Here is a 27,164-nt window from a genome sequence, read left to right as displayed (position 1 = left end):
GAGTTAAATGTCAGATTCCAGCTGTTAGTAATGACACCATAGGAATTTTACCTAAAGAAATACAGTGAGGAAAATAAGTATTTGAACAACTTACGACTTTTCACGTTCTCCCACTTCAAAATCATGGAGGGGTCTGAAATTCTCATCTTTGGTGCATGCCCACTGTGAGAGACATGAACTAAAAAAATCCTGAAATCATAATGTGTGATTTTTTAATAATTTATTTGTGTTACTGCTGCAAATAAGTATTTGAACACCTGCCAATCAGCAAAATTCTGGCCCTCAAAGACCTGTTAGTCCTCTAAAAGGTTCACCTCCACTCCACTTATTAACTAGAAGCACCGGTTTGAGGTTGTAACTGAATAAAGACTCCTGTCCACCCCACACAATCAGTAAGACTCCAACTACTAAACATGGGTAAGACCAAAGAGCTGTTGAAAGTCACCAGAGACTAAATTGTAGAGCTTCACAAGGCTGGAAAGGGTTAGAGGGCAATTGCCAAACAGCTTGGTGAAAAAAGATCAACTGTTGGAGCAATTATTAGAAAATGGAAGAAGATAAACAAAAACATATCAATGAACCTAAGAAAGGAGAGGATGACCGGGGCCATTTATAGCAAGATTTTGGGGAACAACCTCTTTCCCTCCTTTAGAGCATTGAAGATGGGTCATGGCTGAATCTTCCAACATGACAATGACCTGAAGCTCACAGCCAGCATACCCAAGGAGTGGCTCCATATGAAGCTTATCAAGGTTCTGGAGTGGCCTAGTCCATCTCCAGATCTACACCCTATAGAAAATCTTTGGAGGAGCTCAAACTCCGTGTTTCTCAGCGACAGGACAGAAACCTGGCTGATCTAGAAAAGATCTGTGTGGAGGAATGAGCTAATATCCCTGTTGCAGTGTGTGCAAACCTGGTGAAAAACTACAGGAAACAATTGACCTCTGTAATTGCAAACGAAGAATACTGTACCAAATATTAACATTGATTTTCACAGGTGTTCAAATACTTATTTGAAGCAGTAACACACAAATAAATTATTTTTAAAATTATACATTGTGATTTTCAGATTTTTTTAGGGGAGGTCATGTACCTAAAATGAAAATTTTAGACCCCTCCATGATTTCTAAGTGGGAAAATTTGCAAAGTCACAGGGTGTTCAAATACTTATTTTCCTCACTGTAGGAAAATACAATGAGGTCAGGTCTGTTTTAGAAAGCATGAGGCCAGAGACATGTCCACAGTGGACATGATCGTTCCCCCCCTTTGCAGAAGTGTAACTCAGGTAGAGTGAACCTCCAACCTTATTAGTCAACATTAAGGCAAAGAAGATGAGAAAAAATATTTTGAATGAGTCATACATCTGGCTTCAAAGTTCTTGTACTTGCGTATTGAGGTTTAAATGGCCAGGCTCTTGATTGTCTTTGTCAGCTTTTAACTAAATTCTGAGCTGCTCGCAGCCTTCGTCCCCAAACTCTGAATCTCTTGGTTGTTCCACGTGTACTGCTGAGAACTAAAGGGGGCAGGGCTTTTCAGTCAGTTTGCCCCAAGCTGTGGTACTTACATACTAGGTCCATGAAGTTATTTGCAGGTAACCACAGACAAGTTGATGATAAAGCCCAAGGGTTTGAGGAGCACTAAATTGCTTTATTCCTATACTTTGGGACAGATTGCCATTTTTAATCTACCTGTTTTATTGAAATAGAAGAGTAGTCAAATAGGACAGCTGAACCTTTTTGCCTCCAAAGCTCCTGGATGGTATCATGTGAAAATGTCTGTTATGTTTGTGTGAGCAGAGACAAGCAGAAAGTGGAAAAGGTGATGACCTCACTTGGGATAAAGGTGATGACAAGGGACCTGCGTCACTCTGACCCAAAAGTTCTCCTCTTTGCTATCTGTAACCAGTGGCTACCAGTTTCCAAGGCTGTCCTCTGTATCCTCCTCTTTTGATCTCTGATCCTACCTCAACTGTTCCCTATTTATGTTAGTCTGCCTCACTGGAGCATTTCCAAAGTTGGGTGAACATTTTGATTTCAGTTTGCTTTAACAAAGACTCCAGCAATGGTGTGTGAGAAGCTTCCCAGTCCTTTAGAGATGACAGCAGAGAAAGTGGAGAAGCTGATGAGTGTTGGAACCCGTCGATTTGATTCACTGCCTGAAAGGACGCAAGAACTGAAGACAGGTGCACCCCCCCCCCCCCCCCCCCCCCCCACACACACACACAATTTAAGGTAGTGAAGCTTCTGCATTATATTCATCTCATACTATAATGGCCTTCTGATATTTTTTGTGTGTGAAAATTTAATAGAAAAAGAATACAAGAATTTAATTTTTTTTACATTAAAAATGGCAAGGTTACATTTATTAATAAGTGGTCTCTAGAATGAATACAGCATATTAAAACAGCATTTACAGATAACCTGGCTTTTATAGAGAAAAAAATGCTTTTAAAGACATGAGAAGAGTTGGGATTAATAGGAACATTACTCAAAGCAATACCATTCAAGAAAAGTAAAAAAGTAGTCATCCAAAAATTAGGCCGGGTATCATGTTCCTTCCACTTCTAACTCGAGCATTTAGAAATCCTTTTGTAACTAATGCTATCAGATTGTTTTGCAACAATATGTTTGCAAAGCTTCTTTGCTTTAACCCATCATGAGATGTTCCTTGTGTGACACCTTGATAACAACTCACTCCTTTACACATCATCAGTTTTGACTGAACTAGTTGAAATTCATGTACACTGTGTCAAAGGCCAGAATGACTTTCTGATGACCTATAGATTTCAGCTGCTGTATTGACCAGGGTTTCTGCGTGGTAGTGAAAGGTAGTAAAAGGTAGTAAATTAAATTAGCTCAAATTAAGGCCAGCAAAAGGTAGTAAAGGGTAACAAATAGAATTTGACTTGGTAGTTAATTGTTAAAAAAAATAATTTCATGACCCCTTCAATATATTTTGAATTTCACATTGATGCTGACTTTTTGTTTTAAGTTCGTTTACCTATAAAATCTGTATTAAAAATTATAACTACTCCCAGGACCTGATCTGACGTTGATAGACTCGATTGGTTCGGCTGTCCGATCTGCTGTGCTCATGCGTAGTGTTGGAAGCGCTTAACGTGTTGGGACTAGCGAGTCATTTTGCGCCTCACCATGAGAAAATGTAAGTTTTCATGACTTTGGCTCGATAACCAGGTGACAGAGAAGCGCTTTGTAAAATATGCAGGAAAAATATATAAACATGACCTTGTGACTGTGATCAAATCAAACTGAGCGGAGCATCTACCATTCATTAGCTGCGGATTCCTGCGCAAGGGAGCAGATCCCTATTTCGTTTTTTGATGCGACACGAAGAGATGCAACTTCTAGCTCAGCTATAAGCACAAGTACTACCGTCACACGTCAACAGTAAGCATCATCACCAGCAACGCGATTGGTAGCGCTGACAGGCAGCAGACCTTACTGACACTATTAACCTCAGAGCTGTGCTTCTCTGGCGCCTGAAGACCGCTGCTACTAACATAAGTTAAATAACATCACCAACTGCAACACAAACAGATGGCAGAGAGAACATGGGCAAAAATAAAAATTCTACTGCAATTTTAGGAAAAGCAGTAAAACCTTTACCCGTACAGCATTCATCAGCTGATAACATACAAGGATTAGAACTTGGAGCCCAGAAAAACTACCTTAGCAACTACTTTTTAGACTCCTATTCAAACCAGAAAAGGAATTAGACAAGAGGATACTTACTTATACTTATCTACCAACCCTGAATAGGAGTATCTAGTTTATTTACTTTGGATCAACATTATTAGCTTTTTCTTCTTTTGCTCTTTCCTTTAGTATGTTATTGTGTTTGTATTTCCTTCTAATTCCTGTAAAGCACTTCCTGTATTGCCTTGTTGCTGAAAACGTGGTACATAAATAAAAATTACCTTATCTTATTGTTTACAAGCAGAAATTTCACAAATGTGCTGATGAGAAAAGCCGATTTGTTTACTTACCATCTGTAGCCACGCTGCCACGGTAGAACTAACCTGTTAACATAATGAAACCTAGAGATGTAGATGTTGTTAATTCAGCGCTATGCGCAATAAAATATTGCAGAAAAACCATTAAAGAACAACTCAAAACCACTTTTTTCTCGCTTTCTGTGTCAGCTATGCTACACGTAGACTCGTTGCCATAGCAACTGACAGCAGTGAAACTTTACCTATCTGGATTCCACACCAACAATGTTAAGTTTTTAACACAGCAGTTTTTCATAGTAAACATATTTCTAAAGGTGCTATTGACAAGACCTTTTCACCCAATGTTGGTAATCCTATCCTATATATGAACCTAAGTAATCCATATATAGGAAGAAACCAAAGCAAAATGTGTGTAATATTGTGAAATGACATAGAAAAAGTATTGAACACACACAGAAAGGGAGGTGCAAAAAGGCATGGAACGTTAATCAGGGTTTATACAGAAATTCCAGAGTTGAATTTAGTACCTTTTACTACCTCTACAATATTTTTACTAAGAACACAAAATCAAGCAGCAAGCTCTTTTGGGGGAGCGGTGAACTTATCGGCCAGTTGATTTATCAGCACAGATTTTCTTTATTTTGGGAGATCTGTGATCGGCCGATACTTACATGTGAAGCCAATCTTATCTACCTCAGCAAAGGTCTGAAAGTCAGCCACTGTCCTCTTCTGCTCTGCTGTGAGAGAGGTCTGACTGATGCCAAATTGAGACTGGCCCACCAGGTCATGTCTGCATGGTTGCAGTTAACAATAGTCACCCCACTGTTGCCAAAAGCAATTTTCAGTGACATTTCAGACCAAAAATGTTATAGAGCAAAATCGGAATCGGCAGGTCAGGGTTTCTAACGATTGATAATCAGCAATCGGCCAGAAAACTGCGATCGGTGCACCGCTAGTGAATTCACAGCACTGACCCATGTAACATAATGGCCTAGGTAAGACAAAACTTTATCCCACTTACTGGGGGATAAAGGTGTAACTGTAACTTTATCTTGACCAAGATCTCACATGTAAATATTCCAAAAGTATTTCCAGAAGACTTAGGATATTTGTTTTCTTTTTTTAAGAATAAACAAAATGCTATGACATACAAATTTCACAAGCCAATGTTTTATTCTCAATAAAGCAATACTGATGCTACTAACTGTCAACACAAGTTTAAAAAAAAATTACTACATTGATGTGCAGGGAATTTTTCTGCCATAATTCAAGAGCACACATTTTCAGTCTGAAAGCAGGATTTCATGTCTTTTGTTCTCAAAACTTCAAATACTTGTACTCCAAACTTCTGCTTGCTTTCAAACATTTCTTTCAAATATTTATGGACTCCATAAGTTTGAAGACATGGACCATTCTACAAAGCCTTGGACTATTAAGTCAGTCAGATAAGTTAGATCAGTTGAACCACGCTAACTACACAGCAGCGGAATCTTCTAACAGCCCAAGCCCATGCAGAGAAGAAAACAAAAGCGAGGGTGTCGCAGTGGACTTACAGCTAAGTTAAAAGCTATTCCTTTCCATTTGCCAATTCCCTCCATCTTGCTTGCTAACTTACCATCCTTTGAAAGCAAATTGGACTACCTGAAGCTGGATTTAACCACCAAAAGGGAAACAAGAAACTGCTACATTCTTATTTTCTGCGAGACCTGGCTAAACCCATCTGTCCCTGATAATGCCATCAGCCTGGATGGGCTAGCAACTTATAGAGCTGACAGGAGCCATGTTCTTACTGGTAAATCAGGGGATGTGGCGTTTGTTTTTACGTTAACAACAGCTGGTGTAACAATGCCACCCTGGTCTCCAGTCATTGCTCTGTGGACATTGAGTTCATGATTGTGAGATGCAGATCTTTCTACCTATCCCAGGAATTCACCACCGTTATCATTTTTGCTGTCTACATCCCACCCAGTACTAACACCATGCCATCACTGACAGACAATCCATATACCCAGAGAGTGTTTTTATTGTTGCTGGAGATTGTAACCAGGCTAACATGAAGACTAACATGAAGACAGTGGACTACATGAGTCCACTGTCTTCATGTTAGACAGTGGACTCCACTCAACAGTGGAGTGTTGAGTCCCACTGGGATTCAACACTCCACTGCTGGATTTTGTCACTGACAAAACTCGGTCGGTTCTGTATGGGTAACAACAGAATATTATTTATTTATTTATTATTTTTTCACATATTTTTCATCTCATACCACACTGTCACGGCATGGTTACAGTTTCAACAAATATGTAAAAAAAACATTTACATATTGTTAAAGCTATATACTGCAGCTTTAACAATGTTAACAGTGACCTTCTTTCTGCCTGTAGAGATTTTGGATGTAATGTTTTCCCATTTGGGTTGTTTTTCAGCTTTCCTCCAGTGTTCCAGTGAGATAAATGCCCCAGTCATCATTTTTGTGTCCAAAATGTTTGCTGTGGACACCAAAGCTTTGCCTCAGAAGAGACAGAGGTAAATGTGATCAATAACCTGGGTAGTGTTGATGTACAGTACAGACCAAAAGTTTGGACACAACTGTGTGTCCAAACTTTTGGTCTGTACTGTATGTCATCCAGCTCTGCCCATAAAAAAACGTGTAACTGTTAGTATTTAATATGGTATTTGGTTGGGTGAGGTTTTATTGATGTGACAATATATACATTTATAGATTGAAAGGAAGCTTAGGTAGGGGTGTGACAGTCATTGTAGAGTCAGGGTGTAAAATAGAAATCAAATTCATAAAATTCTGGTACAAACAGAGTCTGAGTGTTCAGTCCTGCATCCTGAGCAGGACAAGTTGAAAGTAATTTCTAGCAGAATCAGACTCAGAAGTAAGGAGGGTTTTTTTTTTTGTTGTTAGTTTATTTTTTTTCACTATTCTCAGTCATTCTGTGATTTGCTCACCCTGAGCCTTATGTATCAAAATCTTAGCTGACACATATTTGTTTTTTATGGAACAATGTCTAGAACAAAGCTTGTGTTTGGCTGATCTCCTTCCTGAGCAGCAGATCTCTGCAGCTCCTCCAGAGTTACCACCGGCCTCTTGGCGGCTTCTCTGGTTAATGTTGACCTTACCTAGTCTGGCCTGTCAGCTAAGCTAGTGGTTCCCAAAGATTTTCTGGGCCCCCCCTATAGATTACAATAAAATCCCCCCAAAAGAGAAAAACAAAATCAACTGGGCACACGCATCGTTCAATCATACATAAACATATACACACATTTTGTTTTCAAACTCCTCTGAAGTTTATTTCACACTTCAGATTGCAACGAAACAAACTACAAACCATCTTTACAGTGAAACACTTTTATGTAACTTTTTTTTGTTTTTTTCATTCATCCATACCGCTTGCAGTGCCCTCCCTGCAATGGCACTGTGCTGCCCCTAGTGGGTGCGTCCCACACTTTGGGAACCACTGGCAAGGTAAACTGTATTTATATAGCCAGTGATTCTTGAGAAGAGGGACAAAACAGGTCCTATGGATAAACCACAAAATTTGAATAAAATATACACAAAATATATATTTCTTCAAATATCTGACTAAACTAACTGGGGCCATGTGAGCACAACAATATATGTTTTCATGGTGTTTGCTGAATATTTTTTATTTTAACCTATGTAGTAGGTGGATGGTGTCTGTAGAAGCCCTTGTCCAGGAGCAGAACTCAAAACATTGTAATAGTTTAAAACAATTAAAGGAATACTAAAATAATATATTATGACAATTAAGTACAAATATTCAGATAAATAATTCTAAAGTATCAATAAATTGAATTAAAAATTATTTTTATATATTTTCCAACTACATTGAAATTTGTCCCAAGTTTTTGTCAACACCGTCAGACATAAAGAGAATGTAAAAAAAATCAGGCGTTATTGGGGGGCATCAGAACTTCTGAGGACCCCATGACCTCTTCCTTTCTCTTCCTTAGCTTCCTTAGTTAGCTTATGTTATTCTTTAGGGTTTTCTTCTGTTTTATTCCTAAGTTGCTCGTCACAACCATAATGTGTCAACGCAGTAAATGACAATTTACAAAACTTTGATGAAATTTCGTGAACTAAATGCTCAATTTTAGTGTACTGTAAAGATTTCATGGACCTGATGAGCTACAATATGGCCTCCTTCAGAATAACATAATATAAATTGAGGTATTTTGGCATTTTGTCAACTCTATCAGATGTCAACACTATGAGAATTTTTAACTGATTGTGTGACTCTTTCAGTGATAATGTTGACAAATCGCACTTGTGTGCAGTTAAATCATTTTAATGTATTTTACATGAATGACATTACTTAACATGTATCAAGTATTTCATCTTACTCACTAGTTTGTCACCATCTTCAGTTCTGCGTCAACTCCGTCATGCATTGTCAACTCTGTCAGATGGACTTTATGTTGTTTTTTTGTTTTATTTCTTTTGTTTCTTGAGAAGTATTTGTCTGTAAAACTGAGTAAAAATATCACTAATAGGATCATTAAAAAATAATTTTACATTTATTTTTGTCAGATGGTGATGACAAAGTTCTGGGTCAGGTCCATTAAAAATTTTATTTTCAAATAAAATGTTGCAGCTGGGAGCCTGCACCTTAGCATCTTTACATTTCCAAAACATTATTTGTCATATTTGTATACATAAGCTCGAGGAATATTTAAAAAATAATTAAAAAATCAAGAATCACTGACAGCACATTTTCAGCAATAAGGCAATTCAAAGTGCTTGAGCTGCCAGTTGCATTTACTTACTCTTGGGTTTTTGTATTTGCAGCAGGATTTGGAGTTGAAGCTTGCGTTTTAAATGCAAGCTTGTGTTTAAATACGGTGTTGTGGGGTATAAGTTGTTGTTTTATTTGCTTTGAGATTTATGCGTTTGTATTTTGAAATGCAACATTTAAATTTAGCCCATCATACTCTCTTTATCTGGAGGTACCCTAGGGTACAGTACCAGGGTACTAACCCTAACCCTAACCCTGGCTTGGAGCAAAGTTCAGAATAAAAGAAGAGAAAAGCTGACAAACTTGCTGAAAGTGCAGGAAGTCAGAGCAAGACAAGTTTTTCCTCTGTTTATTTTACAGCCGTTATCTGTAAAAACCTGGAAGAGATTTTGAGTTTATACAGCTGAGATACACTTCCTGTCCAGGTTACATTTGTACATGATGTTATTGTTTACATACTCTAGCAAAAAGTGGTTGTTTGATTTTCTGTTTTAAAACACAATTTAACAATGAAATTGAGCTGTTTCTTTTTTTGTGATTGAAAACCAATGCTGGATGAAGTGACTTTCTAGGAGTGTGAAAAAATTAGTCAGTTTTTTTGTTGCCTGAATCATTTTATGTTTCTGATATTCAATCTATGTTAAATTCTCCTCATCTGATTTTGACTACAGAAACATTTGTTTTTAATGAATACTTTCTATCTTAATATAAAAATCTAATAACCACTTGTTTTTATCTTTAATCTCTGGATTCTTGTCACAAGACCATTCACAGACCAGAAAACTGTGACGTGGCGGATGGCAGCAAACAAGTCCAGCAATCGCTTCAAATCTTTCTTTAAATAGAAAATATGAAAAAACAAACACAGCAACAAAGACAATAAAAATGTTGCAATTTATAAAGAAAACTACAATCTGAGATCTGAAATGTGAATTTGAGTTAATAGAATTTATCCATATTTTTATTTTTTTTAAGAAAAAGTTCTGTTTTATTATATTTTAATATATGTTGACTAGTTAGGGCATTGAATAATTATAACTATATACTAAATATTTTTTATTTTATTTTATTATATTTTGCTACCGTATTCTATCGGATTTTTGACATATTGGTACAATAATCCCATGTTTCTGAACACTCAAGTAGCATGTCACTTTAACTTAAATCTGCTGGGTTTCATTTGATAGAAAATTGTGAAATTACTCTAAATAATAAACTGAACTTGATGCTTTGTTTAATAATTAGGATCAACTGGAATATATGTATGATTGGATTGACTTTTTTGACATTTGTTGCCCTATTTAAATAAACAAAACTGGAATTGAAATTAATGTGAGTGCTCCACCTGTACTCACTCCACCTCAATATTTAGGGGTGGAGTCATGCTGATGACTCCACCCCTAAATATTCAAAGATCAGTGGTGCTTGTTGTGTGTCTAAACATTTGGCATCTCTGAACAGATGCCTGTTACTGAGTAGAAACAGTCTAAGTGGCCATTCTCCCCTGTGCTAAAATACTTTTTTTGTGTATTTAGAGTGTAGATTTCCAAGGAATGAGATGAAATAATTTAACACTCAGTTAACTGTGAAGCCGTATACTCGATAGTCATAGTACTATTTTAGAAATGCAGTGTGAAGAGACATTCTTATATCTAATATATTGAATTTATCACTCGCTGTTAGGCTCCTGTATTTACTCTTCACCTATTTGTTTTCAGGCCTTTAAACCAGGAGGAGATTACTCAGCGTAGGGAAGTGGCAAGACAAAGGCATGCTGAGAAACTGGCTGCAGAGAGCCTTGAGAGGGCCACCCGGTCATGTAGTGCTCCAGGAGAAGGTCAGTTGGCACAGTTATAACTGGGGAGGCATAACATGATTTTTTTTTTCTTTCTTTTTTTTGCTCCATTTTTTGCCCGATTCCCAGTCGGGAAAAATCTGCATCAGTCTGCAATAGTTGTGGTCAGTCTTCAGGACAATTCAGCCTAAATATCTGTCTGTGTGACAGAGGATGAAGAAATGGTTGGGTTATGTGAGCTGATAACTAGCTGACAACCAATGAAAACAAGGCCGGGATAAGCACGAGTGAACTGATTTTATTTTTTTTTTTTTTACTTTTAACAGAAATTAAAAACAACTGTGCACCTCAGGTAGAAGCTAAATAATAGGTTGTTCAGGTTTAAGATTATACGATATGTTATAAATATCAGTAAATAATAAAGAAAAGCATTGAACATAAAAGTAGAAATATTCTTTAACTAAAAGTTTCAGTAATTCATAACAGGAAGTTATTAATCACATCTTAATGTGAAGCATTGGTCTTCCTGAAGAAAATATTTTCCCAGTCTATCATAAATTGGACATGTTTTATTGTGCAATCCAGTCCAAACAGTCTAATGTTTTTTTAAGCAAAAATATTAATATTTTTAGAATAAAATATATAATATATATATTGTATGATTTTTTGTTTTCTGTCAGCTACTATGACACGTCTGCCTCTAAAACCAGAGGAGGAAGAGGAGCAGAAGGAGGTCTTCATAGCATTCGCAAGAATCTACAGTGGGACAGTCAAGAAAGGTCAAAGGGTTTTTGTTCTGGGACCAAAGTATGATCCTGCTCAGGGCCTGAGTCTGGTAAACTTTACACTCCCTGTTTTACATCTCCATTATTTGTCTAAAGTATGTAGAGCAATAAAAAATATGGTAAAACGATTTGATGTAAGGATATGTGAGTTGTGTGGTTTTTCATGCTGTCAGGTCTTTACCCCACATAGAACTGTACAGAACTGCTGCTGTTGGCAGCTTCATAAGCTGTCATGTATTTTAATGTTGTTAGGTGATCTGAAAGGATATGCATCACTTCAGTATGCTCTGCTGTTCATATATGCTTCTCAGAAATGTACTCAGGGGCTTAACCGGTTAAAAACAGTTTTGGAAGTAGTTCTAAGGCATGTGTACTCGGGCAAAAAGACATGCTGCAGTCTATTTTGAGCCAAAAGAGCAAAGATCAAGCATTTAGTAGAGATGTAATGGAGATTTGCTTCCAGATGGCTCTCTGGGTGTGGAAAACCAAACTGTCTCTTCCTGGTGTTTTAAAACAACCAGTTTGGGACCAGCTCTACGCCTAGTTTTAGCTTTGTGCTGGAACCACTGTGGTAAGGTTGACATTTGTAATACCTCAGTGTAAATTGATACTGAACTTCTGAAATGCCGGTAAAGATAGTTTTCTGTAGTTGACAGAAATTTTCATCCAAGGCGACGTAGTGTGCTTTCACACCAGCCGTGTTTAGTCTGCTTTACTCAAACTCTAGTTAATTTGCCCAGAAAGCCTGGTTCACTTGGGGAAATGTGAATGCACAATCAAACTGTGATGCGGATAAAACAACAGTGGCATACTCTGGTTTGCCACTTTCACGCTAGTCCATTTTTCTTTACATTTTGTGAAGGTTATGTTATGGAAGTTTCATTTAACAAAGAATGAGAATCTGTTTCAATAATAAGAGAAAGATTCATCTTTGTCTTTAAGTGTCTTTATTCGAAGGCAAAAGCGTTCAAAGACCCGTCTCACTGAACGCAGTCAGGAGAAGAGCCCTTAACGACACTCATTACATGGTTATATAGCCAGAGCAGAAAAAAGCCCCAGCCAAAGTCTGATCTTATCTCTATTGCCAAATGGACCACAGATACAATCATTACCCCCTCCTCATGAACTGTCCCTCACCTCTTTGGAGGGGACGGTTTTATGGCATAAAGAGAGCCAATAAGGATTTCAGGAGAAACTTCTAATTCCGCTTTGTCAGTTACTCATGAGTGCAGGGTAAAACAGGGGTACCAACTACATTCCACACACGTCAGGTTTTTAAGACAACTGTCAGGTCAGGCGTTCAGCATTTACATCAAAGAGGAAATAAGGTTAAAAATGAATTTTTCTATTACAATTACTTCCCCACCACAGGCGAGGTGGGGACAGGTTTGATACAGTGCAGTGTGAAAGTGAACCACACCAGCTAAAAATGTAACATATGTTGCAACTTTGGTCTCCATTTGGACCAAGGGATGGGGACCAAGAAACAAGGATCATTTCAAATCTGAAAATAAGCTACAAGGAAATACAACTACTTGAAAATGACACAAATAGCATCGGATTAGTTCTGAAACTAAATGATGCAAATACCATGAGATGGTATCCAAAATGAGAAAAGCTGATTTCACTCAGGTACATTTGTGTTTAATTATACCCCATCGCTTCTTCTTGATTATACTTTATGATTATTATTATTATACTTTATTATTATTATTATTATTATTATTAGCCATGTTCTCAGCCTTTTCTAAGCCAAAATGGAGGTAGATGCCTTCTATGCTGCTGGATTTTACCTGGATTTTATTCCTGCTCATTAACAGATTTTCCTTTTCAGTCATGACAAAAAAACAAACACTGTGCCGTTTTTTCTAACATGTTATAGTCTTATTTTTTCATTCTAGCTGCCAGAAGGATCCAGTACATCTGACTGTATTCCGGAAGTACCTCATCTGTCCTGTTGTACCGTGGAAAACCTTTACCTGCTTATGGGCCGAGAGCTTGAAGAGTTGGAGGAAATCCCTGCTGGAAATGTTATGGGTAGATTTGATCATTTATGTACCTTTTTATCAGGACTGCACTGTATTTGGAAAAACTTCAGACCTCTTCACATTTACTTGGGCCTTCTTGTGCTAAACCAGCGCTAGATTTTCCTATTTCCACCCGAGAAACACCATTTGTTGCACCAAGAAAAAAAAAGGAATCCCATCTCAGCACCAACTTCTTCTGTTGATACAGTTTGTGAGGGGGGGGCTTTTATTCTCTCTGTCTTGCTCTCCATATTTTTAACAAAATGTAAGAAGTGGTACAATTCATCTATCCATCCATTTTCTAACACCCTAGTGGGGTCGGGAGGGGTCGCTGGTGCCTATCTCCAGCAAACGTTTCGGGCGAGAGGCGGGGTCACCCTGGACAGGTCGCCAGTCTGGCAGTTCAAGTAAAATCTATTGCTAATACAGATTTTCCTTAAAGTCTGAGCAATTTTCACAAATGCTTTCTATTGGGATACAACCACCTATTGATTCTTCATGGATTTGTTTTCTGTTCCATTCTGAAGATGCTTCTCCATCTCCTGAGGCAGCGCCAGAAGCTGAGCTCTTTTCTCTATAAAAGACTTGTTGCCCACAGGGGCTGAGTATTTGTTTGGTATCTCCCTGTAGCTCCTTCAAGGTTTTAGACAGAAATGACAGCTGAAAATGTTAGGGTTAGGGTGTGGCTGCTATCATCCAATTTAAAAAAAAACACTTGATTTTTCTGCTTTGTCTTCCTAACCTTTCTGTTTATTGCAGCATTTGCCCATCTTCTGTCATCTTTTTTCAGGCATTGGAGGTTTGGAGGACTGTGTCTTAAAGACAGCTACCCTGTCAGCGTCCCTTGCTTGTTCCCCCTTCACCCCACTCAACTTTGAAGCTGCACCCATTGTACGGGTTGCTGTAGAGCCAAAACATCCAAGTAGGTTTCACCAGACATTTAGTTTGTCATTTACCTTTTAAGGAGACAATATCTGCTGGTTTCCACCCATTCCACATTTCCTGTTGACTTCACCTGTGGTGTGATGCGGTTGTTGTCCTTTTGCATAACAACTATTGGAGCGAGATTAGGGGTGGAGGGTTATGATATCCAGCTTGTCATACTCACTTGAAAATTGCTCTAGAAACTGTAAGTGCCCTCTCTGGTAAAAACTAACTTCATTGACTGAAAATCCTTGATGTTCTTCATTTGATGTTATTAAACTTGAACCTGCAGGAAGCTTAACACCAGGCCTGAATGAAGCCTTACTTTTTTAAGTGGCTGATTTAGCTTTGGAATCATCAACGTCTTGGGTTTAACTGAGTTAAATTATTAAACCAGAAGAAATGAACTCCTGCTGCATTGACTGCAATGGCAATAAAAATGAACGTTTTCCACATGTATGCTGTAGGTGAGATGCCAAAGCTGGTTTCTGGGATGCGTTTGTTGAACCAGGCAGATCCATGTGTTGAGGTTCTGATACAGGAAACAGGAGAGCATGTTCTGGTCACTGCTGGAGAAGTTCACCTGCAGCGCTGTCTAGATGACCTCAGAGAGAGGTGAGCATGTTTTATCACATCTTTTTCCCTCCACTTTTTCTGTTAATAATAATATTATGTTTATTGTTCATTTCATTTAAAAGTGCCAATGAGGACACTCAACGTTGCTGTACAGTAAAAAATAATATAAAACAAAAGGAACAATTGGAATAGAAGTGCAATAAAAAAAGAACTAAGAAGAAATAAGATAACGTGTGTTTTCAGACCAGATTTAAACAATGACAGGAGGTGATGTTTCGTAGATCGAGGAGCTGTGAATTCCAAATTTGGGGAGCAGAGCGACTAATGCTGCATATCAGACCAAACCCAATTTGGGTCTTAGGATCATCTGGGTTACATTCAAAGTCTATGTGGCGTAGTGCTGGACACTGAGCATCAACCAATCAGAGAGACTCTGTTACGCGATGCAGTGGTATGTAGTTGGTGTCCTGCCAGGAGATTCAGGGTTAGCAGCATGAGTGGAAATCCCAGGGATTCAGGGGTCTGGACCCCCAAATTTTGGAAAGGTCTAGTAATTAAATTACTAATTAAAAGTTTTTTGAGCAACTAAGGAAAACAAATCATTAACCTAATAGCATAATTGATTAAGTCCTATTATGCTATTAGGCTAATAGACTAATATTAAACATTTAAAAACAGATTTAGGTTTTTTTGTTGTTCTTTTACAGAATTGGTTTGAGGATAAACCTAGTCTTTTATCCTCATTAAAGAGGATAAATCATAAAAGAAACCTTTGTAGTTAAACAATGTAAATATGAAAAGGCAAAAGAAAGAATTTCATGGCCATGCTCCTGATTATCTTTGTCAGCTTTTAACTAAATATTCTGCTGCTCATGGTCTTTGTTCTCAAACTCTGAATCTCCTTGTTGTTCCACGAACACGGTTAAAAACAATCCAACAGCTTTACTCAACTCGTTGTTAGCTTGAGGGATAAACTGTGCAAAGTTCTTTGCCTTTTGCTGGTTTGCTGCCGTGATTCTAACACACACCTGTGCAGCTCCACACAGCAGCAGCATTACTCTGTTCCACAATTGTAAAACCGGCGTGAGCGTCTTAGCGCTTATGTTACTTTTCAAGACAGCTCAGAAAAACACATTATCGCCATTGGTATCATGTATGATACCTAAGTTTGTGTGGTCTCTGTTTTTACACCATGACCAGTACTTACCCAAACAACCTCTTGTATATACAGAAATTTGAGACTTGTATTCTGCCATCTACTGGATTGTCATTGCACTGCAGGCAGAAAAACAGCTTTTCTTTTTGTTTCTTTTCAAAATGTCTTCTTGCATGAGATTGGTCATAAGCATTTTCCAGGAAAGTCTTTGCCAATTTCAGACAACTTACAGTAAAAATAATAAATGCATTGTTATTCACCTTTTTAAATTAATGTTTTATGTTTTGAAATAATGCACAATTAATTAGAAATGTTTTGGTTATATTACATTTAAATCGTGTTAAAATTTGTGTATCATATTTGGTACTGCAGGTATTTAAGGTGCTTTATAACTGAACAGTAATGTAATATTTTTATAAAGTAAAAAATATCAAACTCAAACCATCATTCTTCTCCATACCTGCGTCCTGCCATGTCCATCCTCACCACTTCAAACCCCAACTCATGACAATTATGAGTTTTAGCGTATCACAAACAGCAATTATTTAGCTAATAGGAAAATTACAACATATTTAGGCTAACATGTTAAACTAATTTTGGTTCCCTAGAAATGACTAATGTCCCAGCAAGGTCTAGAGAAACTTATCCATGCATTTATCTTTAGTCCTCAAATGTCTGCCTTAAAAATCAATCCTCCAGCTACAGCTCATCCAGAACACTGCTGCTGGCATTCTCACTAAAAGCAGAACGATAGAGTGCATCACCCCAGTTCTAAAGTTCCTCCACAATCTCCCTACAGCTCAGAGAATAGACTTTAAAATACTGATGTTAGTTTATAAATCACTGAACAGTTTAGCACCAAAATACATAGAAAATACAGTAGATCTGTTGCATCAAGATTCAAGACCTCCCAGGTCTTCTGGTTCTGGTTCTTCTCTGCATTCCTAGCAGAACCACAACCACACATGGAGAAGCAGCATTCAGCTTCTATGGAAAGAAACTTCTGGAAAACAATAGAACCGCTGATACACTGTGTTCATCCACATCAAGGCTAAAACCCAGAGCTGCCTTTGATTAAAACAGTCCAGATTGCAACTGTTGTTGTTGCACAGGTACCCCCTTCCTTCTCGTGAGAGAGTTAATACTTAATCCAGCTATTTACCCACCTCAAGTTTAGTCTCCTAAACTAGTATAAACAGAGTATAAACCACAGCAGAATTCATAGAGAATCTTTTTAGCTGGATAATAGAGGAGAGTTAACGACCTTCATCTGAACATCACACCTCTCTTCATTCCATAGGCTGATTAACTAGAAGGAGGGTTAGGGTTAGGAGGAGGTGGATTTGACCTTTAACCTCCTGGCTAGCACTGTTGACAATACTTATTTCATTGGCTGTCTGCTTGAGCAGATTATCTCAGATCCACCTTTGCCTTGGAGACATTATGTCTGGTGTCTGTGTTCTTTTCGCAGGGCTGCTCAAAGGTCACCCCATCCTTTACCCCTCTCACTCTTCTTCTCTCAGCAGTCTGAATTCCTCCTTTGGGTCGTCCATCTGTTTACTGATCAATACACTCTCCTCCTTGGTTCCCCTTTTCCCCTAACCTTTCCCCTGCTGTCTACCTCCAACACAACATCAGTGATCTTTGATTGCAGTTATATGTTATCTCTGATTATAGATACATCAAACATGATTACTACTTTGATTATTAGACTAACCAAAGTATTGCTGTAATCATCCAGAAGTAATGCTGCTTCTTAGTCCGTTTAAACTGTAGGGCAGTCACAATGATATTTTTTAATTCATTTTTTAATTCACACAATCTTTTGTTATTTTAAGATATTAATTTTTAAGTACTCTTTAAGTTCTCTCTTTTAGCTCCCCTTTACTTGACACAACTTTTAATTACTTTGCTTTATTTTGCCACTGCAGTGTAAGGTTTTATTTGTTTATTGTATTGTGTTTTAATGCACTTGTTGTTGAAATGTGCTAAACTAATAAACTTCACTTAAGTTGACTGTTTTGATCTGCTCTGTGTGAAAAAGTACTGCTCAAGTACTGGCCTATTTTGATTGTCTAAAGAAGTTCAATCAAAGTCACAAGCATTTTCTTTTTTTTAACTTTACCAAAACAGATTTGACAGTGTAGAACTACTGCTTAATATCAAATAATATACATACATTGCAGACTGACTGGAAAGAGTAAGTTGTGCATTTTGTTGAAGGTTACACTGGATATTTTGTGTTAATTGTAGAAAGTTTTGAATAGATTTTATAATACAGGAGTCAGTATAGCACTAATTACTTCTTCACTTTGTCTAATTTGTCTCTGAAGGTTTGCCAAGATAGAGATTAGTGTGTCTAAGCCCATAATTCCATTCAGAGAAACTGTGGTGAGACCTCCAAAGGTGGATATGGTGAATGAGGAACTTGGCAAGCAACAAAAAGTTGCTGTCATTCATCAGGTGAGTCAGCCATGAAAACATTGATGTTTTTCAGAATGAAGACAGAGTCACTATCTTTTACAGATATTCAAAGAAACTTTGAAGAAATTTATACGAGGAGTAAATGAGTCTTTTTCTTTGATTCAGTCATAAATTACTGAAAGCTTTTGACTCATTATGAGCAGCGGAAATAACCACCAGCTTACAGTTGGCTGTGTTTTAGGTGAAAGAAGAACTCTCTCAGGGTCGTTCATCTGACTGCCAGCATGTGGATCCTGATGGTCTTGTTACCCTCACCACTCCTAACAGACTTGCTACTGTCTGTGTACGGGCCATCCCATTACCACAAGGTAACACACCAACACACACTAACTTAGTCCAAGTGTGGCTTGAATTCCTTTAAATGAATAAAGTGGTATTTGATGTTTGAGGTTAAAAACATGAAGGAACTTGAACAGTGATGCACTGTATGTGTCAGTGAGTTTGAAGTTTGAATGCATTTTTACTGGCTACTAACTTGTTGATGACTTCAGCTCAGCTGTCTTGTCTTTCTGGACAGAGGTGACTGTTCTCTTGGAGAAAAACTCTGAGGTAATTCGGACTCTGGAGCTGATGAACTCATCCCTCAGGGAGGGGAGAGCCATGGACATAAATCTCAGGACCCTGGAGGCTATTGCAGAACTGAAAGACCATCTTCAGAGCTTGCTGCAGGGAAGAAAGTGGCGGAACGCTGTGGAACGGATCTGGGCTTTTGGGCCTCGGAGGTCAGTCTTGGTGGCGTTCCTGATCAGATTTAACCATTTCCAAACAGTCTCAGCTTTTATGAATGATGGTGCAAATTCATGCAGCATTTTTCTGTTAATATTACTTCATGGGGTTGGTAATTTGGTTGGTTTTTGTGTTTGTTTTCAGGTATGGTCCCAACATTCTTCTGAACAGCATTAAAGACTACAGCCGACCATCAGTGTGGCAGTGTCTTGAGTGGAGACACAGTAATGATCAAGTTAGAGCTCCAGCTTCTCCACTCCGAGACTTTGATAACAGTATCATCAGTGGTTTCCAACTTGTAACCCTGTCTGGTCCCATGTGTGAAGAACCCCTGATGGGAGTTTGCTTCTCGGTTGAGAGGTGGGATGTCGAGTCTGTAGCTTTTTCACAAAATCCAGACACCTTGAAAGAGGACTCTGGATCCCCTGAAGCATTGCATGATGTCAATTCACATGGAAACAGTGAAGATGTGATAGCAGAGCGAAAGATGGATGCTTCTTCTGTGGACTGCTATGGGCCAGTCTCTGGCCAGCTGATCGCGGCCATGAAGGAGGCATGCCGGCATGCCTTCCAGGCTCAGCCCCAGAGACTGATGGCAGCCATGTACACTTGTGAGATCATGGCAACTGCTGAGGTGCTGGGTAAGGGTGTATTTTTCTTTCTTTTTTTTTTTTCTCTTCTCTCCAGGGTTTTTTTTTGTGGGCTCTAGTGTCCCTTATATGAAAGTAGGCTGACAGGAAAGGGGGCAGTACAGGGGGGAAGACATGCAGCAAATGTCGCCGGGTCCGGAAATCGAACCCGCGACGGCCGCGTAAAGGACTCAAGGCCTCCAAGCGTGGGTCGCACTATCCCCTACGCCACCACAGCACGCCCCGTGTATTTTTCTTAATGTTAGAGATTTTTAGGTATTATCATTTTATTTTCTTACTCTAGTTCACATTAAGTCTATAGATCTTTGTGATTTTCTGTTTAAAGTGTTCTCTTCTTTAAATGACCTGGAGGTCACTACTGTCTGTTCAACTTTACGAGAAATAGATAACACTGAGTTTCTCAGACTTTAAACCCTTTTGCAAGAACACCTCCTAATTTAGTAACTACCTGTGAGCAGTCGTATTTTGTTTTCTTGACAGTATTGACCGAGATTTGAACCGGGCTCAGACCTTTGATCAGATATCACATCTGGACCTGGGTTGTTAGATGTTTGGGTTAGAAGCTTTACGACCTCTGTTGTTTTTCCTGACTGCCCCCTTGCCTGTCCTTGTTTGACAATAAAAACAGGAGCCGTTGTAAGGGCAGCCCAGAACGCTCTGTAGAACTGATCGGAGGAGAGGTTTTGATAGAGCGTTCTCCTTTTGCAAAAGCTCTACATAAAATTCATATACGTTGTCTGTGGTTCTTTCTTTTATTTAGGTTCGAAAGGAAAATACCTATCACTTAATACATCATTGCATAAATAGTTCGTAGCTTTTAAGAAATGTTTCATCATTTAGGCCAATCTGAAAAAAGCTTTGTTTCCTTATTTCTTTATTTATTGCTTAGGGCCTCCTCGTCTGGTTAGCCTCCTGCTATGATTAACAAGCAAAAGCAGCTTCTGTGGTTGATCTAATTGTTTACAGAGATTAAATGAGGCGTCAAACACTTTTTCTACCACAAAATTAATGTTTATATTTAAATTTTTTATATGAAGTCAACTCTGAGAATATTTCTGTTAATCTTACAAGCATTAAAAAGGCTCTTTTTGAAACCAGAAAACTCTCCGTGAGTGCTTTTTATTTTGAGTGCATCAAAAACCTTCTCCTGAGAAACTACTCTGGCATTCATGTTTTTTGGATGCAAAAGTAGCCATGGCAACATGTGTACAGCGACAAAGAACAAACTAACTAATAAATCTAATTCTTAAACCTATTTGCTTAGAGTTTCCTTTGATTAACACCAACTGGAACCTTATAAAGTCTCGTCTGTTTTATGCCCTGTCATCGCTTTTCCTACTTCACTGCAGTGAAGCAATGTTTTTTGCTGGTTTCCTGTTTTATTTTCCTGTTAATCATGTAGAGCACTTGAAATTGCCTTGTTGCTGAAAATGTTACGTAAATAAAATTGCCATACTGTTTTTTTTTTTTTGGATGATCTCAGCAGTTGCTACCCTAACTTTGCTTGTTGTTTCTCCTTCATAAGGCCGGGTTTATGGTGTACTTGGAAAGCGAGAAGGTCGAGTCCTCCATGAAGAGATGAAAGAAGGGACAGATATGTTTATCATCACAGCTGTTCTTCCTGTGGCTGAGAGCTTCGGATTTGCTGATGAGATCCGCAAGAGGACAAGTGGACTGGCCAGTCCACAGCTGGTTTTCAGCCATTGGGAGGTGAACTCTTTAGCCATTCTTTTATAAAAAGCCAGAATTTGTTTATCCTCTGCTATAAAAGCCATGTGATCATTATTTGATCATTTTTATACAGTACCATCAGAATGTATTCATATCTCTTTTTCCCCACACTTTTTGCCAAGTCAAAATTATTTTAAAACTCATTTCATTAATTTTCTCATAAAAAGTTCAACACAAGCTAGCTGAGAGTATCAAAGTAAAAGCACGGTTTTAGAAATTTTGTAAATTTAGACAAGCATTTGTTCTGAGAGTCAAAATAGAACGTAGGTGTTGACTTCCAACTCATATTGATGTTGTTTTGCACATTTGTGGGAGTCCTTCTATAAAAAGTTTAGTTGATTGAATGTGATTTGAAATGGAACACACTTGTTTATTCAAGGTGTCACAGCTGACTGTGTTTATTAGAGAAGAAACCAGAATATTGTCACCTTTCTAAAATAATGGTCCAGGTCATTTATTGACAAAGTGGTTTTGGAAGGCGACGATATCAAGTCAGCGCAATGACTTGTATGCTTCCTGTACCAGATTGAATGCAAGATACAAAAACAATTTGTTCAATCTGAACATCCTAAATATGGTGAACTCTTCATTCTTTGAAAATGGAAGGAGTTTAGAATTATTAGAATCCCCACTTTACCTGGCCACCAAACAAATCTATGGTGCCTAGAAAAGTGTTCATCCCCTCAGATGTTTTAACTTTTTATTGCTTTCACCTGTCATAATCAACAAACTGGCTTTTCTGACAAAAAATTACAGAAACTTGGAATATCAAAAAAAATATGTAAGTAGTACTTACATAGAATTGGCTGCAGAGCAGGTATGTTTATCTCAGACATTCCCTTAACTTCCACATGTTTCCAAAATCTTCTTGTAAGGGTTAGTGGATCATGCTATGGGATAATTAGAATTGAAGCTTTAAGCAAAAACACTGAAGACTGATGTGTTTTGTATTCATCTGGCATCTGTATAACACTGGTGCTAACAGGACTGCGCAGGTTTTACTTATATAAAACAGGAGCCAGACAGAGTGTGAACATGTTATGTATGGTTTAGCTTTGTTTAGCTGATTCTCATCAATACATTGCTGGATAAAGGCTGTTTCTCTGTTATGAGGGTTTCCCCCAGAAAACTTGCTAAGCCCGGTAGTCGGGGTGCTGAGGCGGTTTATCATGTTTTTGTATTAAAAGATGTTAAGTAGACAGGAAATGTAAAAATATTAGTTGGTAATTATATGTTAAGGGAAAAAACCACAAGTGAAATGCTATCTAAACCCACAATGAGTCTTAAAAACAACAAATGAAAAAATACAAACAAAATTAATATCAATTATTTGAACTTCTGTTTAATCCAAATTAAGTCAGCAGCTCCATAAGGCCCCCAGATGTCCCATAAATTCTAATATTTTAAGACAGATATATAAATGTAACATTTGTTTATTGAGATTATCAATGCTGCTAAATTTGATTTAATGGTTTCAGCATACATATATTAAAAGATTTTAAATTGTTTAACATTGAAATGTAAGATTTTATGGAGCTGGCAAGTTTACTTTATAAAAGTTCAAAGACCCATCTTTATAGTTAGATTGTTTTGTTACCATAGCAACAATCTGATGCTGTGAGTTTAATCTTTGAGTTTGATTTGTTTGTTCACAAATACAAATTAATAAACTGCAATTATAACTTATTGCTTTTTAGGTTGACCAATTAAACTAGTCCTCCTCTCCCAGATTAAATCTAACACAGAAGCTGTTAGAGGTGCTGATGTTTTTAGCAACAAAAGGGGCCCCCAAGTCAAATTCTGCTCCAGGCCTCATGCAGCCTTGGAATGGCCCTGCATGGTGAGTTAAATCTGCTGCACTGTCTGTAGAGATTTGATTCAATGCTGCTAATGTGGCTTCAGTAGCTCTTCCATTTCATGTCTGTTGAGTTTTTAATAAGCGCCATAGAAACTGTTTTGGTTGGTCCGAGCTTTTAGGGACGAGTTTTTCAGATCTCCGCGGATTAACTCTGGCTGACTAAGTGGACAAAGCATTTGATTTTTCATGTAACCAGGAAAATAATAATAGAATTAATAATAAAATAATATAAAACCAGCGTGAAGCACGGCTACGAGACGAGTGCAAAAGCTCCTCACCGGGCTGAACCTGCATGATGAGTGGTTAGTAAAGGTAAAGGTAATTTTATTTATATAGCACATTTTCAGAAACAAGGCAATACAAAGTGCTTCACATGAATTAAAAGGAAATACAAATAAAACAACAAACCAAAGGAAAGAGCAAAAGAAGAAAAAGAATCTAATGTTGATCTTAAGTATGTAAACTAGATACTCCTGTTCAGGGTTGGGAGATAAATATAAGTAAGTATTCTCTAGACTTTCTAAGTGTGCTCTAAATTTGTAAAAGTAATGAGTACTTCACAGTTTCTAAGTAATAATAAAAACTAAATGTTCCTCTTCTTTAAGATGTTTTTCTGGATTCTAAGTTTGTTCTAATTCCTTTTCTGGGTTAAAAGTGAGTACTCCACAGTTTCTAACAAAATAAAATAAAAAAGGCAAATGGCAACATTCAGACAAAACAAAGGTCAAAACAAAGACATGAGTGAAGGCAGTGACATCAGAGGGCCATGAAACCAAGTCGCTCAGCCTCCTGGCAGAAGTCCGATTAAGATGTTATCGAAAAATGTCCTTGGGAGTTCTCAGCTCCACAGCTGCATAAAGTCCACAGCAGGGTAAGGTGAGAAGAAGCGTTATGTTTACATATATTCAAGGAGATTGGAAATATGAAGCCCTTCCAAGGCAACATGGGGAAAGCCAATTCAGATACAGAATGTCTTAGGTCGGGTATCTAAATCAATCTTCCCTAAAGTCTCTCCGATACATCTCAGTTCCCAATTATCCACATTAGTTTGGTCATTCCACTGAGCCGAAACTGGAAACTTCTCCAGGATCGATTCCATCAATCTTCTTCAAGATTCCACCGAAAACTCCGCAGCTCAGCTGGGCTGTGAGTCTCAGCAAGACTCGCATCCAACTTGTATCTCTGTCCACACCAACAGTCTGAGTGTTTGCTAGTTCGGCCAAGTCCATCACAAATTTATCAATAAGCCAGGTAACCGCAAGCTCCAAACAGCAGAAATCCTGTTGTCATGAATAAATCCAGGGTGAATCCAGCCAGGTGTGGCCTCGGAGGACAAGAGGACTCTCTTGTGCCCAGTCTTCTCGTTGAGAAAATCTGATCAATTGCATTGAGAAACCAGTTGACCAGATCCATAATTTGTAAATTCAGAGGATGTACAAAGAAAGGCTCCAAAAATATAGAAAAAGACAAAAAACAGAGCAAGCAGGGCAGGGAGGGAGCAGAGGAAAAAAGCGTCTGTCTTCACCGAGAGCAAAAGAGCGCTGGTTCATTAACCACTAACACACCAGCCAACCTGGAACACAGACATTAACTTTACAGGGAGGACAGAGTCAGGCACTGGGCAGCGTTTTGATATATAAACGCTCTACATAATTCTTTGTTCACAAATATAAATCATTCTCACCACTCCCTCAACGTGCACCTCTGAAAGCATGACTACAAGTTACTCCTGCGGTTCATGTAGAGCTGTGCAACCAGAGCTAACGCGGTTTGTTTTAAACTCTTACCTTCATGTGGAGTTCGCCAAAGAAAAATAATTCCATACAGGGGTTTGATGTACATATCCACACAGGTCAGCCTGTGTCCAGTTTGAGTGAAAGGAGAAGCACACGATCTGCACTGAGGGAAACTTCAGAGATCAAGTAGCGGCAGCACGCGAGGCAAAGTGGAAAGGCAACGCGCAGAGGCGCCAGCTGTGTGATTTTTCTGCTCTCCCGGCTTTAAATGCATAAACTATAAACTTATCTTTTAGGAATAAATTTGGTCCATCGGTGAAACGCTCAGAGCAACAAAGATGCTTTCAATACGGATTTATTGTAAAAAAAAAAATAATATATATATTTTTTTGTATTCTTAATTTTTCTAAAAACAAAAACAAGCAACGGTTGGCCTGGCGGGTGGCTAGTAAAGCATGGCGGGCCTATAGGTTTATACTACACTGGGGGAATCCCTGACACAGTTTGAACCCATTTAAAAGGAACCAGTTGGTAGCAACTACAATTTCCAAAAAACTTCCTTGTCTGCTGATGTTTACCTTACAGTCCTCTAAACAAATAAATGATCAAAGGTGTGCATAAAATTATCCTGTTGCTTTTTTATTCAAAATAAATTTTATGGGGAAAAGTAAAATTTAGGAATTTATGTACAGTAATAAATACATATTCCATAAATGAGGTTTGTTTTGCAATTGTCAGAATTTTTTTTTTCTTTTGCATAAACACACTCAACTGCATCCCCATTTGAGGTTATACTGTTTATGAACACATGGTGACTCTACCTGTTATGTTTGTAAACCAGGTGATCAGCAGTGACCCATACTGGGTTCCTACCACAGAAGAAGAATACCTGCATTTTGGAGAGAAGGCGGACTCTGTGAACCAGGCCCTGAAATACATGAACGCTGTCCGTCGACGGAAAGGTCTTTTTGTGGAGGAGAAGATCGTTGAGCATGCAGAGAAACAGAGGACACTTGGCAAGAACAAGTAGAGGAGACATCTGTCCGTCCTATCAGAGAGAAATGTCAACATTATCTCTCCGATAATGTTGAGATCTTTCAAGTCAATTCAGCAACATTTTGTGTTGGACTATACTATACCATCAGTCTGTAATGTCATCAAGCAGTTGTCCTTGAAGCTGTATTATTGTATGGCAGCAACAGCAAACTTCTTCAAGTTTCTAATTCAATGAGATTAAATGACAAAATATTAGGAATAAAGTCTGTAGAGAAAGAGAACAGTGTTTTGTTCACTTTAAAGGTAAACAAATGTAAATGCCAAAAGTTGGTATTAGTTTCAATAATCAATCAATCAAATTTTATTTGTATAGCACATTTCAGCAACAAGGCATTTCAAAGTGCTTTACATCATAAAAACACAAGAACACAAAGTCATGTAGCAAAGAATCAACAATTAAAACATTACATTAAGTCAAGTACCACCGTTAAATTTGTAGTTGATTATGTTTCAAATATTATATATATATTATATATAATATCAAATAATATCTACATCATTACAACTTAAGGGCGAGGAGGAAGAAGAGTAGATTTGATTAAATATTTCTGCTGTGTTTTCTGTGAAAAGAAACTTTTGTGATAGTAGCTGTTTGTCCAAGTGGATAAAGAACTTTCAAAATGAGAAACTGCCCTTGTACAGCTTTATCAATACATTTTTATATATATTAGAGCCAGGCAAGGGGAAGAGGGTGAGCCCTCTGTATATGAGCATGATTGACATCACAAAAACTGTTATTTTTGTGATGTCAATCATAATTGATTGCTTATATTTAGCGCTGGGAGAAAGCAGAGAAGCTCCTTTTTTTTTTCTTTTTTTTTTACAGGTTATATTTCTCTTACTGTTACGACAATGACAGTTTCAACAAATATGTCGAAAAAAGTTGTGAATTAAATTTAGACCTCTTATAAAGCTCTTATA

General features: G+C 37.9%; 1 protein-coding gene and 1 long non-coding RNA gene across 3 annotated transcripts in view; one reads left to right on the top strand and one right to left on the bottom strand.

The window, feature by feature from the left end:
* efl1 (elongation factor like GTPase 1) overlaps positions 1-26,661 on the top strand; it is a 35,339-nt gene extending 8,678 nt beyond the window's left edge. For both annotated transcript variants that reach the window (XM_032560301.1, XM_032560302.1), the window contains exons 10-23: positions 1,797-1,933; positions 2,060-2,182; positions 6,400-6,499; positions 10,458-10,576; positions 11,215-11,369; positions 13,221-13,356; positions 14,137-14,268; positions 14,738-14,885; positions 18,336-18,465; positions 18,668-18,794; positions 19,004-19,208; positions 19,357-19,853; positions 21,388-21,572; positions 26,029-26,661. In XM_032560301.1, the coding sequence (XP_032416192.1) occupies positions 1,797-1,933; positions 2,060-2,182; positions 6,400-6,499; positions 10,458-10,576; positions 11,215-11,369; positions 13,221-13,356; positions 14,137-14,268; positions 14,738-14,885; positions 18,336-18,465; positions 18,668-18,794; positions 19,004-19,208; positions 19,357-19,853; positions 21,388-21,572; positions 26,029-26,217 (2,383 nt within the window). In that variant the 3' untranslated portion in view covers positions 26,218-26,661. The remainder of the gene's footprint in view (positions 1-1,796; positions 1,934-2,059; positions 2,183-6,399; positions 6,500-10,457; positions 10,577-11,214; positions 11,370-13,220; positions 13,357-14,136; positions 14,269-14,737; positions 14,886-18,335; positions 18,466-18,667; positions 18,795-19,003; positions 19,209-19,356; positions 19,854-21,387; positions 21,573-26,028) is intronic.
* Positions 5-24,314, bottom strand: LOC116718410 (uncharacterized). The gene is made up of 3 exons (XR_004338928.1): positions 24,300-24,314; positions 22,177-22,184; positions 5-332 (listed from the first exon to the last, which is right to left on the bottom strand). It is a non-coding gene; the product is annotated as an uncharacterized LOC116718410 (long non-coding RNA).
* Positions 26,662-27,164: the final 503 nt, after the last annotated feature.

The sequence above is a fragment of the Xiphophorus hellerii genome, chromosome 4, assembly GCF_003331165.1.
Source record: "Xiphophorus hellerii strain 12219 chromosome 4, Xiphophorus_hellerii-4.1, whole genome shotgun sequence".
NCBI lineage: Eukaryota > Metazoa > Chordata > Actinopteri > Cyprinodontiformes > Poeciliidae > Xiphophorus > Xiphophorus hellerii.
This window is presented reverse-complemented; position numbering and strand designations above follow the sequence as displayed.